Genomic DNA, 13,906 nt, shown 5'->3' with positions numbered 1-13,906 from the left:
ATTTGTACACAACCCTTGATACCAGCCTTCTTTCTTTTTGCTGTCTCCAATGCATCCAGAGGCTCCTGAACTCTGCTTTAAAGCTACAGGCTGTCTGGTACAGTCTGGAGATTTTCCAGGTCACTTAAACTGAAAAATGGGGGCCGTAATAAAATAAATATTCAACTTAATATTATGTTTATTATTTCTTGATATAAAAGGAAGATTCATGATTTTTCTGCAAAGACTAGATTCGAGGGACATTTAAATTAAAGAACACATGCAGCTCAGTAACAGTGTCAAGAGAAGGACTGAGGTCTTAATTTAGGAAAAAATCACAAACTAGTGCCCATTTTACACATTAATGCCTTCATTACACAAACAGCATCCCAGAATATTTTATAAATCATACATGCACATCCATACTTCACTAGATTGCCTAATATCTAAATTACTTGAAGCACAGGCTATCCTGCAGAGTAGACACCACACTTTCAAAGATCAAAGAATAACAATATTTAGTCAATCATGGAAACTGAATCAACTGTGAATATTTTCTAACAACTGGTAGCTAAATCTAAACTAGACTACATATCCAACATGTTTCTAAAAAGCGTGCATACAACCACCACCAGAGCACTGGGATGTGCAGCATCCTCCCTGGATGACAAGAGTAGCACAGTTTCCATCAGTGAGAAAGACAGAATACATTTTCAAAGACAACACTCAGATAAACTCCTATTCTTAAAGGTGTGGCACAGAAATGCCAGGAGTTCTGTTGTTCAGCATATACACATTTCTAAACTTCATATAAACATCAGTAAAAGAGGAGCCACTTCTACTAACCTTGACAGAGCTGAACAGAGTGTAAGTAAGCACGGAAAATGGCCCATTATATTTCATATGAATAAAAAGGTATCTATTATTCATGCAATCATTATTCAATTATTCATCTGACATAGAATTCCACTTTCAATTTTTAAAAGAAGGAAAGGGGCAACAAATGTAAATTATGCATAGTTGCTTTCCTGCCTCTTTTGGGGGCAACATGGCAAAGTAAACTTTTGTCATTCTCTTTCATTTTTACTATGGTATTTTGCTATTTCTCCCACAAAGTAGCATGCCTACTCAGCATTTAAGTGTTAGATGCTTGGTAACACTCCTCCCTAGTCCCAGGCCTCCAACTAAATAAAATTCCAAGAATAGCATTTAAAATCCGTAAGAGCAAAAACATCCCTAGCACACAAATGTATCTTCATTTTTTTCCCAATTCTATATTTTTGGAAAAATCTGCACTTTTTTTTTATATTTGGATAGCCCAGTCACCATCAAGGTAAACACTCCAGGACAAAGAAGAAAATAAAGAAGTGTTCAACTGGTAATTTCTTCTCTGTTACAATGACTTGCAGTGATAATGCTGCTATCTTTGACTTTCTCGCAACGAAAGTCATCTTAGGGCCAACTTAATCCAGTGTAGGGTCCCTAAATATATATTCTGGCACCTAACAAGGAACCTGATTTTCAGAATTAATGGACAACTATGATCAGTTTAGTTAGCAGTGTAAAAAGGAACTGACATTTGGTGGGTTTTACATGTTTTTCTCATCACCAATCTGGTTGACAACCATAGCTGTGATTTTATTTTTTTTTAAGATCTAGTAAAAGCAGCATCTTTAAGATTAACTCTAGGATTTGGGAACATGTGAGTTCCTATTATTATACCTGCCATTGAAAATCCTTAGAAAATCTGGGGGAGAGTATATAAAAGACACTGGAAAGAAGTGCTAATAAAAGCAGAGCGAGCTAAAGAAGCTGGGTGGGTGGGTTTGGAAGCCTTTCATGTATCCATAGCTCCTGCAGCTGATGAACTTACTGTAATTTGGAAGAAAAGTCATGTGAAATATAGCAGAACTGTTAGCGAAAAGCAATAGGAACATGTAAATTCTTCCAATTTTTTCCACTAGAAAGAATACTGCCTTCCTCATTATTCTGCTGTACCTCCGAATAATGTCTGCTGGAAAGAAACAAGATTTGGGGGCTAATTACTGTTTTATTTAATTTTTAATCCATGTTCCAGACAAAAACCTATCATCACATTCAGATTTGATGCAGGAGCAAGAAATGCCAGCCCAAAAAAGTGGTTTGGTATAAGAATGTATACAAGTCTGTCACAATTTACAGCATAATTTTGTAGCACTATAATGTTCTGCCAGGAGAAAAACAAATAGACAAACCTAAAACCTCAAATTTTAAGCCGCTTAAACAAGATATTTGCTAAAATGGCATAAGGGAATTTGCATGATTTATGATTATTGCAATGTCATTTGCATATCTGTATAATGCCTGGCCTGTTAAACAGAAAAAGGGATTTCCTTCTATACCTTTCCTTTCCAAATTCCATAGCACAGCTTACAATGATGGAACACGGAAGGAACAGTAGCAGTTTCTTTAGAGCCTCTCATGCTGATGGATGGCTACCAGGGCCAGCCTTACAGAATCACACACTTGTTTGGGAAGGACGACTGGAGGTCGTGCAAGCCCAACTTCCCTCCAAGAGCAGGTTGCTCAGGACCTGTTGAGTTTTTCACCATCTCCAAGAAATTCCAAAACCTCTCTCAGTACCTTCAGGTCACACTTACAGTGAAAAAAAGATTTTCTTCATATCTAATCACAATTTTCTTATGTCCTAACTTGTGTCCATTGTGTTTCACCCTATTGCTTATTCCCCTCTATGATAAAATACCAGCTCTGCAGACAAGGGGAGAGCAGTGGATGTCATACCTGGACCAAGTGGAGCACTACAAGTCTCTGTACCAGGACTGGTGTGTTTAAACATTTTTACCTCAGAGAAGTGCAAAGTTCTGCACCTGTAAAGGAAGAGTCCCTTGAAATTATGTCAGCTGAGAACTGACTGGCTGAGGAGCAGCTCTGCTGGAACAGACCTGGGGGCTGTGGCAGCCAGCCAGCCAAGCATAAGCCAGCAGCATGCTCTGGCTGCTGCTGGGCTGCACACAGAAAGGGAAGTGACTATCCCCCATTTGAAAGGCTCCGTTCAGAATCCCAAATGTAGTTTTGGGCCCCCAGTAAATGGCACTGATAAGCCAGAGCGAGTTCAGTGCAGGGCTGTCAAGATGGCTGGGGACTGGATCACATATTCTGTGAAAAGCTGAAGAAACTGGGTTTGTTTGAGCTGGAGAAATGGAGGCTTTGGTGGGAGTTAATAGCAGCTTTTCATTTATAGAATGGAAATTTCTGAGAAGGTTATTAAGGAGAAGGGGCAGGTTCTTACAGTAGTCCATGGTATGAGGACAAGTCAATGAGCCTAAGCTGAAACACCAAAGGTTCAGACTTGAAATAAGGAAAAAAAATCCCCAATAGCTAGCACTGAAACTAGCACAGCTGAGAGGCTGTGCATCTCCATCCCTGAAGACTTTCAAGAACAGACCGAATAATGCTCTAAGCAGCCTGGTCTGATCTTCTAGACAAACCTGAGCTGAGCAAAAGGCTGATTTAGAGAGCTCCTGGAGTCCCTTCCAACTTGAATTATCCTGTGATCCTACCCCATGCATCTCCAAGAAGTGTCTTGCTCCACTTTTTCAACGCATCCTCATTTGATACATTTAGACAGCAATTAGATCTCCCCTTAGCCTTCTGTTCTTAAAATAGCCTGCTCTTCTAAATAAAGCCATCTGTAGGACCTGGGCATAAAAGAGGGAAATACCCATATTCATCAGAGAAAGGAAAAAAACTTCACCCAAATACAGATGTGGAAAGAGTAGAGAACAACCTAAATACAAGCACTTTGAATACAGTCCAGTAAAAGGCCTGAGTGGTGAGAATAATGAATTGGGAAAAGAAATTTGGGACTGAGAACAAAGAAACTCCTTCTATGACCCAAGTTCCCTGTGTTCAGGGAAACTGGAATTTGACTACTCTGTCATTTATTCAAACACATCAAAGAAGCTACTACACATAGCCCTTTTTTCCAGCTACCTGGAACAATAATAATCTGAGCTTTTGGACAACTGACTGGGTCAAAAGAAGTAAGAGGTATTCTAGAGCCTTTGACCCTGATAGGAGCTATGTTTCCCCCTCCAAAATGTCCCCATGTATTCCCGTCATTTTCATGTGCAATAGTCAAAAGCAAATGGTCACTAATCAGGAAAGCTACCCAGAGTAAACCAGAGGGTCACTGACACTATTCACAAAATTCAAAGTTTGTATCATAAACCCTTCTTTAATGTTTTTTCTAGGAGACAGAATGTTTTAGCTAGTACTTTTCCAAATGAGTCACTAACACCCTTGTCTTAATTCTGCAGCTGCTGCTAATTTGAAGTGCCAGCCTTCTCCCCCCTTTCCCCAGAATGAAATAAAATATCAATGTTGCACTGTGCTGAAAATGGAAAGTTAGATGTAACATTATGCTACAAGGCCTCTGAAAGTTTCATTTACGTTTGATTCTTTCTTTTCTCCCAGGCCTATACCTAACTTAAGCCCTCTCAGCAAATTATTTCACACTTACCTCCACAATCATTGGTCCTGAGAATGAAAGACAGACTCAAAGGGTTTTTTAACACTTAGTGCACCAACATCTAACACAATTTGAAACAAAAGAGCAGATATAGTAGAAAAATTATGTTAACAATTATCTGCATTTACGTGTAATCAGCAGATTTTGGTAACCTAAGAGCCCTGTTGGCCAAGGCCACAGAAAACCTTTTATCCAGAAGAGCTACACAGCACCACTGCATCAGACAAAGGTGAGGCCTAAGAGGGTGGACTTCTTTTGGAGACAATTTCACCCATAGCCATGCAAATCTCAAATTTCTTAAGTATCTCATTAGCTTCTCCACTGTGAAAAGGTACCGCAGTTGGGGGGTTTGGGGTTAGTTTTCAGCCAGACTGGTTTCTTGATTCAGCTCATTGACTGATCATACAGGGCCAGCACAGGGAAAGGGATAGGAATGGATTGCTGGAAGCAATGGGGGAAGACAACATTGCCCTTTTTGGCTCTGTGCATAGTTATGTAAAATTAAAGTGATTATGTAGCTATGGCCTGAGGGACAGAAGAGGTCACAGATACTACCAGAGCCTATAAACTGCTGTGGAAATTGTGTCAGTGTGTGTTGCCAAGAGACAAGCACAGGAATTCATTTCTTAACCTGTTGTAAAATCCACAAAGTGAAGCCTGTTCACTCCACCTCTCTAGAAAAGATCAATACTTCCCTCTCAATGCACAAGAGTCACACCAAACATTTTGTATTCCACTTTGTATCAGTAAGCACTGTTTATCTACCTTGAATATGAAGCATTTCTCACAGGCCTTACATGCATGCTGAGATTTCAGAAATTTATCTTAAATATATTTTGAAATATTTTCAACAAGTCGGAACAACTGAGACTAAATGTGCTCTTACAGTCTCAGACCACAAACAAGAACACAGTACTCTGAAAGCTACCATGGAACAAGTGAGCTGTGTATCTGGTTGTACCCATGTCCAAGCTCCTTGTCTTCCTCAATTCTGAGATAACATAATTCAGCTCAGAACTTACTGAAATAACATTTAAATGCAGATCTTGGTATTTTCAGCTGAGGAAGACTAAGAAGATGCATGAAGTCAGATAATAATTATCATCTATTAACCACAGTAAATATGACCTGAATCTGTTGTGTGTCTGTTTCGACTGAAATGAATTAAACTCGAATAGAACAGATTTTTATCAGCATGCTTTTCCAACATTTTTCACTTTTTTAGAAAAGTAGGAGTTTTTCCAGTAAAAATAGTTGTGAATACTACTTTGCACAGCTCACAAAAAGTCTATACAATACAACAAAGACAAGTATATAATTTTAGCTAAATCTGAGCATACATTTTTAAGGGACTATGTCTCAAACCAAAAGCATAATTAAATGAAAAACAATTTATTTTTAAAAGCCACCGTTATTTTCTCAATTATGGAAGACTGAAACTGAAATACATAACTGTACAGAGCTATATTTTCCCATTTATTACTACGCCTTTGTTCAAACTTCTTTACTACTACCACAGTTACATTTCTTTCATTAGAAGTACTGTGTTAGTAGTATCAATTACCTTTCTGAGTAAGAATGATGCATCTACTATCAATATTGATAGGTCAAACTTTGCTACTTGGACTTCAAAGCAGATGAAAAATTGTGTCCAAGGTGGTTTTTGATGTATATACTAAGTAGACATGTTTCTTAAAGGCATTGTTTTATAGAATAATAGATTTAGAAAACAATGCTTAGCTACATTGTATTATTCTCCATTCAAAATGTGAATAATTTTGCCTACCTTTTCTTTGTTCTTTCAACACTGAGTGGAAGCTCAGAAATTTACTCAAGCAACTTTATCCTTGAGACTGAGACCTAGAGACTGATTCTCTAAGTAGAAGCAAAATATTTAGAAGTATATAGCATGCTCAATTCTGGTTTAAAAGTAATGAGAAAAAAACCCTACTATTATTAGGAAGAGTATCAGCTGAGTTTTGAAAAAACCCCATACTTTAAAGAACTGTTTTATTCAAAGAAAATTAGCCTCTCCCCCCACAAACTTATTGCACACCTTTCATGACTGCCTTGGGATCCTGTGCTGAAGGTAAAGCTAGAAAATACACTTGCACAAATCAGACACTGTGCAATTCTGGCTTCTTACAGCTGTTGCCTACCTACTGGATATAAACTTCACAGACTCAAACCCGGTGCCTGGAGGGGGTTAACAATCAAATACAAAAGGAAAACAGCACTGGATAAATGTCTCAAGACTATTTCAAGTCACAGATTGGTTTATCACTCTTCTGTAAAAGTCAGTCCCATAAGACCATCAGACTCAGGATCTGCTCGTATGTCTGCACTAAAGTTACTACAGAATCACAGAGAGGGACCAAGATTTTGTTGACATTTGTTAAATGAGGCAAATCACACAGCATCAAATTAAGCCCCAAGCGTGGTGTACTCGAGGGATGAGTTTAGTCTCAAACTTCTAGAAACTACAAAGCTAATAAGAACCTGTAATTTCTACCATTAATTCAGTGGAGAAAATATTTTTTACTTTGTCATTCGTAAATTCAGTCTGTAGCGTCTGTATATTTATACCATTCCTCTCTATAAAGAAGCTAGATTTGGGGAGGAAAGTTGCGGCTTTAAAAGCTCTTTTTAAAAGATTCCCTTGGAGAAAAATACAAAATTAACACACCTTACAGATGCCATTGCTGCTTTTCCTTGATTCCAGCCCTGATCACACAATCTCTGTGTTGTGCTCCCTAACTTTTGCTCCTCTGAAGATTAAGACCATCATGTCATTGCAAATCATCTCCAAATTAAGCATGATCAGCATAATCCAACCATAAATCAAGGTTCTAGTAAATGTTGCTTATCTGAAACCAAAGGCAAAACTCATGTTAGCTTCAACAAAGCCAGTCTTCGAGATGATGGTGTTGTGAAGTGTTACTACATTTCATGTTCCTTTATCAGAGTTATTTAGAGAGTTACAACAATGTACATTAAAATACATGTTATGAACACTTGCAGAGTTTTGTATGAACTTTGCTCAACCCATTTCTAGAAAGACTTTTGCATATATAAGAATTATTCCAGCCAGAGTTTCTAGAAATACTTTCTGAAGGGCATATTTCTGGTTCATCACAGACCACCTGAACTGAATTTTAGAAGTTAAAAGTAGCTACAACTGGGACAAGGACAGAGATGCCCCTCACAAAACAAGCTGGCTGGAACAATTATGTAGCACAATCACTGTGACCAGTGATGAAAAGTTACTGTGTGTATACTGGTGTATGGATGTAAACAGACGTTCCCAGTTTTAGACTGGGATGTTTGGAAGACAGTGCTCTTTCTAGGTAATACTCTTCATTTCTCCCTATTTTCCATCCTCTGAAATGGAGTCAGAGGGATTACCTTACCACCAAAATGCTCAAGCTTTTCTTAAAATTGGTGGATTTTAAAATTCTTTCCCTTCCACAATAGAGTACATTTTTGGAAGGAATTCTTTGGATAGTTGCACGATAAACCTCCAGCCTGGCTGGAATGGGAGAGAGCACATTCAAGAGGCTGAAGAGGGTAATGGGATCAGGTAACTCTGTGGAGACAAAAAAGTTTGTCTGCAACTAACCTGTGCGGTTTTTTTCTTTTATTTTAATGAATTTCTAAGCTCAGTGAAGAACCACAGAGATCACAATTATGGACAATTAATATAACTTCCCAGAACACAAAATGTGCAAATTACTTTTATCCAACCTTATAAACACATGTACTCTGCTTTACTGTAAACTTGTCTTTTACTATGTACAGATTTTGCAGTCTTAGTGCGTACAGAATAAATCTAACTAATTGGAATTAGTAATCATTTATGCTGATGAAAATCAGTCCATGAGCTACTAAAACTTTTTAAAGGGTAACAGACCTGTGGTTGGTGCAGAATGCAGTGCCAAGGTACACAATAGCAGCAAACAATTAGCAGGTCCTGCCTCTTCTGCTTTAGAAGCAGATGGTTCTACATCGGTCTATTGATTTCATATACTGACACTAAACTGCAGCTTATTCAGTGTCTGCTAATAAGATAATTTCATGTCTACACTGCTTAATAACTAATTTCCTTCTAACTCTGCCATCAACAGGCTTGGGTAAAAATTAAGTGTTCCCATTTTAAGGTTTGCTCTCAACAGCCTGAGAGCAAAGTTTTGACATGGCAGAATCTGCCTGCTCACTACAATTTATATCAATCTACAGTCCTGCCTACAAACCTACACAACTTCCAGAAATATTAGTTCTTCTCAGAGATGCCAGGGCACCAGTTTGAAGGTACTAAATGATCAAGTTCAAAGCCCACTTGAAGATAATTCAGCAAGATTCACCAGACTTCATTAGGTCTAGGTTTTGTTACCTAACACCATACAAAATTACTAGAATTCAAGTATCACATAGGTATTATCTATGACTATTAAATGCTTAACACTTTAGATAAGCCATTCTATCTACAGGAAATGTTGCCATCTTCTATGAACTCTCTCTTATACAAAGAACTTTCCTTTATGATACAGAAGCCTACCAGGGGAATTAGCCATATTGCCACATAACTCTCCAAGGGAAAACCAGTAATACAGGTAGTTATCACAATTTAGTTGTAAACTGTTGTGTGCATTGTGACCCTGCATTCCACTTGATAGGGGAAAACAAAAGATAGATTCACTTTTATTTCTTACTTGACCAAAGCAAACAGATTGTGGCCTGGACATGTCTCTATACATTTGTATTTGTTTATGTGTAATCTGTCTCATTAAATATTACAATACTCTGCCCGGCACAGCCAGGTTTTACTCCTGGGCAGACAGGCCTTTAAGCACTGGTAGAACACATGTAATCGTAATAAAAATAATTTTCCAAAATGTTGAAATACAAAATCTCTCAATTATAAGTAAAGCTTTAAGTATGGAAATGAAATACAACTGAGCTGAAATTTGAAAAGCAATGTTACGGAAATGCTTAAAGAAAGCACCCAAACCATTAGAAACATCCGGGGAACTTGGACAATATTTTTGATGCTCTCTGACCAGCCATACAATGCTGCAATATAGAAACTGTCCTAAAACATACATTCATTAGAAGACACAAAAATTTAGCAGATATGTCAAACATATTCCAGAATAAAAACTGTCCTAAAAATGAAGGTTTTACAAGCTTCAACTTAAAGCTATTTCAATCTGTTTTCATTGCCATAATATTTCATATTAAAAGTCCTCTTCCAAAGTTAATTTTGCTCATTTCATTTAAGTCCATGATTTCACTAATCTCTTTTGATGCAGAGCTCCCTAAGAATAGGGGGAGGGAGGTGCTGAATCACAGCAAATGTTTATATCTCCTCACAGAATATATCACTGAACCAGCTTGAATACTTCATGAATAAGATTGTGAAGATCATAACAGTCAAATACAAAATCTGTTTTTTAAAATCTAAACCATATTTGTAGCAATTAAAATAGTTGACCACATCAACATTTTAACCTAAAGGGCCATTAGGAATGTATGCAATTTATCTAATGAGTAATTTTGAGTGCTCCACAGAAAAATCCATTTTCGAGAAATTCCTATCACCTCCTAGTTATTGATTTGCAGATTATTAGTCAGCAGATTTTCCATCATTATTTAAATAAAGATAAGATGAGAAGCAAAACTTCTGGTTTAGGATGTTTTCCTACCTCCCCCAGTGTAATCATGTACCATTACCCATCACTCATTCAGCAAAGGTGATTCACTCTTATTGTCATTCGTGTTTAACAAAAACCAAATATTTCTCCAGACTTACTGAAAGAGTGGACACAGAGTGGACAGTGAGCTGTTTTGGGGCCCAAAGAATAGAATATCTAAAAACTATGAATTAAATTAATATTTCCGCATGTTTAGAGGGGATCCATGGTGGGAAGATTGCTTGTATTACTGGATTCTGCATACTTGAGTATCAAAACTTACAGTTACTGGTCCTTGTATTTCTACCAAGGAGACAGCTATTTTTCTTTTATTTGTTTTGTAAAATCGAGATCTCTGAAAACAGGAAACTTTCACTGGATCTCAGATATTTCATTTCATGTGTGTAGGTCAAATGGATCTGTGTTCTCTCTGCTGAAACAGAGCAATGTAATTTCAGGTTGTATAATTTTATAGCAAAGACTGCAAGACAGTTTGAAGATGTCACTGACTGCAATACAAATCAATATTAGATTATCTGCACAGGAAACATTTTCAAAAGATGGTCCACCATGCTTTCTCATAGGATCATGGATTTCTAGGATCATTCTTTACTAACTACTACAAGCTATTACAGTGTATCTCCCTCTTCAATTATTTACAGGTCAAAACAGCTGGGTGATACTGCTTTATATATATTCCATGTTATGTACTTGGTTTGTAACTTACTATTGCCATGCAAAACCATGAAGATAAAAGTTTCTGAATAAAGACATTTGTTTCATTTGAGAATGTACATGCAGTCATACAGCTAAGTGATGCAAAAGGCTGTCCTTTAGGCATTCTATCTTTCTTTAAAATAAGGCATTAAATATATATATATATATGTAAACGGTACTGCAGTGATTACTCTGCAGCATAATCTTTAAATGGCTATAGCCTGTACATCTTTAGCCTAATGTCGATTGCACATTTAACAGATTAGTCATTTCAAATCACCTTAAGACCTTCATCACATTTCTATCAATTTCTGTATATATGAAAGCACATTTCAAAGCTTCCTCATTGCTGCCTTGTAAAATGTCTCATGACTGTCAAACGGAATTTATTTCTCAGCCAAGGAGTATAAAATACATTTCACAATACAGTAACACAAACGCAATAAAAAGAAGAGCCTATCAAGTGTGCAGATAAAAGGAAGGGAATTCTTTCCTGTCATTGCCAAAGAGGCAAGACACTTCAATAGCAAAAAAATAGAAAAATCACAACCAAACCCCACACCACGGTTATAACCTCTAAAAAAAGTTCACACATTGAAGACTCATATGGGTCTGTTTTGATTTGTGAGGAGTGTCACTGGTGGTTGGAAAGGCTTATGCTAAATGTTCCAGACAGCTGATGCAACCACCTCTGCATCTGCCAGTTTGCAGCATGATGCTTCTAGAGCAGTGGGGCTGGCTGCCCTTAAAGACTTGAAGGAGAAAGGGAAAAAGGTGGAGATTCTCCACCGCAAGAACTACTAACATCCATATCCCCGCAAAAAGCAGCTACCCGTCTACAACATTAATCATCAGCAGCTGGACCCTTTGATGCGTTTTTTAATCCAGTTTGAAAACTGCGAGGTGGCAGCTCACAAAGGTCCAACTCCACAGACAATGAGTACCCACCCGAGTCCGACAGCTTCCCCAATGCCCGTAATTAATTGGAATTAAATACGGCCATCCCCATAGCAGCAGTAAGCACGCCCTGCCACCCCTCGGGATGTCGCAGCACCCCCGCCACGGCTGAGGCACGGCCATGGCAGCCCCAGCCGGGCGAACTTCGGGTCTTCTCCCCGCGTTCCAGGGGCTGCGCTGGGCGAAGGCAGCGGGAGCGCGGCCCGCAGCGCTCCGCTCTGCGGCGGGGTGGCCGAGGACGTGGTTGGGAAGGAGGAGACACACCGAGAGCCCTGGGGAAGAGGAGGGACCGGCAGCGGGAGGGGGAAGGCGAGAGGGGCGTCAGGTCGGAGACTGCACGGTCGGGAAAGAGAGGAGGGAGTGGAAGCCCGGCGGGGGCTCCCGAGGCGGCGGCGGGCGGCAGGAAGGGGCTGTCGGCTCTTTCCTGTCTCCGTCCCCCGGTGCAACCTGACCGCCCCCCCCGGGCCGTGCCCCAGCCGCGGAGCCCCCGCCCGGGCTCGGCCCTGTCCGGCCGCTCGGAGCGGGGCCAGCCCCAGACCCGCCGCGCCGCCCGGCGTGCCGGACCCTACCTTCGCCTGCAGATACTGGGGGTAGTAGTAGGTGGTGTACTGGGGGTACATCTGCTGTTTCCACACTTTGCCCATGAAGCTGGAAATGTAGCCTGCAGTGCAGGGATGGGGGGGTACTTTGGGGGGCTCCAGCCGCCTCTCCGTCTCTAGCTCTCCCCTCCTGCCTCTTCCTCTCCGGCGGCGGCGGCTGCTGCTGCTCCTCGGCCGAGCCCAGACCTTCCTCCACCCAAAAGCCACAGCGGAGCGGAGCGGGGGCAGGCACTCTCGCTCTCTGCCCAGGAGCTCCTGCCAAGTCCCCGCCCGGCCGGGCCGAGCAGCAGCGGAGCGGCGGCGCGGGGAGCGCTCGGGGCCGGCGCGGCGGTGCCAGGCGGCGGGGCAGGGCTGGCGGAGGGGCGGGGGACAGGGGCGAGGGGAGGCGCTTAGCCCCGCTCGGCGCCCGGGGCGAGCCCCAGCCGTGGCCCCGCGGCGGGGCAGCCCCCAGGGCGGGGGGCGGCGAGCGGCGCCGCTCGGCCCGAGGGCCGCTCCAGCGCCGGGGAAAGCTGCGGTGCCCGGTGGGAGCGGAGCGGAGCCTTTCCGCGTTCTGGAGGAGAGGAGGAGGAGAGCTGCAGTGGCCGTATCTCGCCCGGCTCGGCTCTGACCTAATTAGCCTGGTGGTGCTTTGTTATCGCCTTCCCTCTTTTGTGCATCCCGCTGCTGAGCAGTGGTGCAGGGCACAAGCTGGAGAGGAAAACTGGGTACAATTCTGGAAAACCAAATTTGGCTTCAGTTCTGCCTGACGGTACAGGGTCCATTTATCTGCCGGAGCAGAAGAGACTGCAGTGCTAAAATCAGTTTACAGAGCAGCAACCACAAAGCTAGACCAATTTCTCTGGCCCATTGCACGTTCTTAAATTTGTACTTCAGCCAATGGTGCCGAGTTCTCCAACAGGAAACATTCCTGTTGTAGACAATAATAGCTGTATTTTTTCACTTGAATATTTTCTCTGTGAAAGGTAATTTCCTGAACATTAGAAGTAGGGACCGGCAGCATACTATGCTCTACTGTTGTTTGTAAAGAAAACACTTAGTCCAGTGGGTTTACTTCTGACAAGTCCATCTCTTTTCAACCCAAAGATAAGCTGATCTTCAGAGCATTAAGCCGATGCCATTTCTTTGTCACACTAATCCAAATCATTTTTGTCTTGCAGCACTGTTTGATTAATAAAACATGTATTTAAGGTCCACCAAAACTCCTGAGTTTATTAGCATCAAGCATATCACTAAATGTGATAATAGCAGAAAGAAATATTTAAAACCTGAAGGATGTACAGGCATCCCAATGGGATTGCAAAGGCAGCCTTTGTGCAGCCGTGAATCCCCGGTGCAGTCTGAGCAACGAGAGGTAACTGCAGATATTCTTCCAAATTCCATCTGAGCAGAGGACAATTACACAAATGACATTGCAGCTCTCCTTGCTAGCTATT

At 41.0% G+C, this 13,906-nt stretch overlaps 1 protein-coding gene across 3 annotated transcripts in view; it reads right to left on the bottom strand.

The window, feature by feature from the left end:
- Positions 1–12,650, bottom strand: part of RBMS1 (RNA binding motif single stranded interacting protein 1) — a 147,188-nt gene extending 134,538 nt beyond the window's left edge. For 2 of the 3 annotated variants that reach the window (XM_082285319.1, XM_082285318.1), the window contains exon 1: positions 12,444–12,650. In XM_082285319.1, coding sequence (XP_082141445.1) covers positions 12,444–12,518 — 75 coding nt within the window. In that variant the 5' untranslated portion in view covers positions 12,519–12,650. The remainder of the gene's footprint in view (positions 1–12,443) is intronic. The other variant, XM_082285320.1, reaches the window with a different exon arrangement.
- Between the last annotated feature and the right edge of the window lie 1,256 nt (positions 12,651–13,906).

The sequence above is a fragment of the Coloeus monedula genome, assembly GCF_965178545.1.
Source record: "Coloeus monedula genome assembly, chromosome: 7".
Lineage (NCBI taxonomy): Eukaryota > Metazoa > Chordata > Aves > Passeriformes > Corvidae > Coloeus > Coloeus monedula.
The sequence above is the reverse complement of the archived record's forward strand: the minus strand, read 5'-3'. Positions and strand labels throughout refer to the sequence as shown.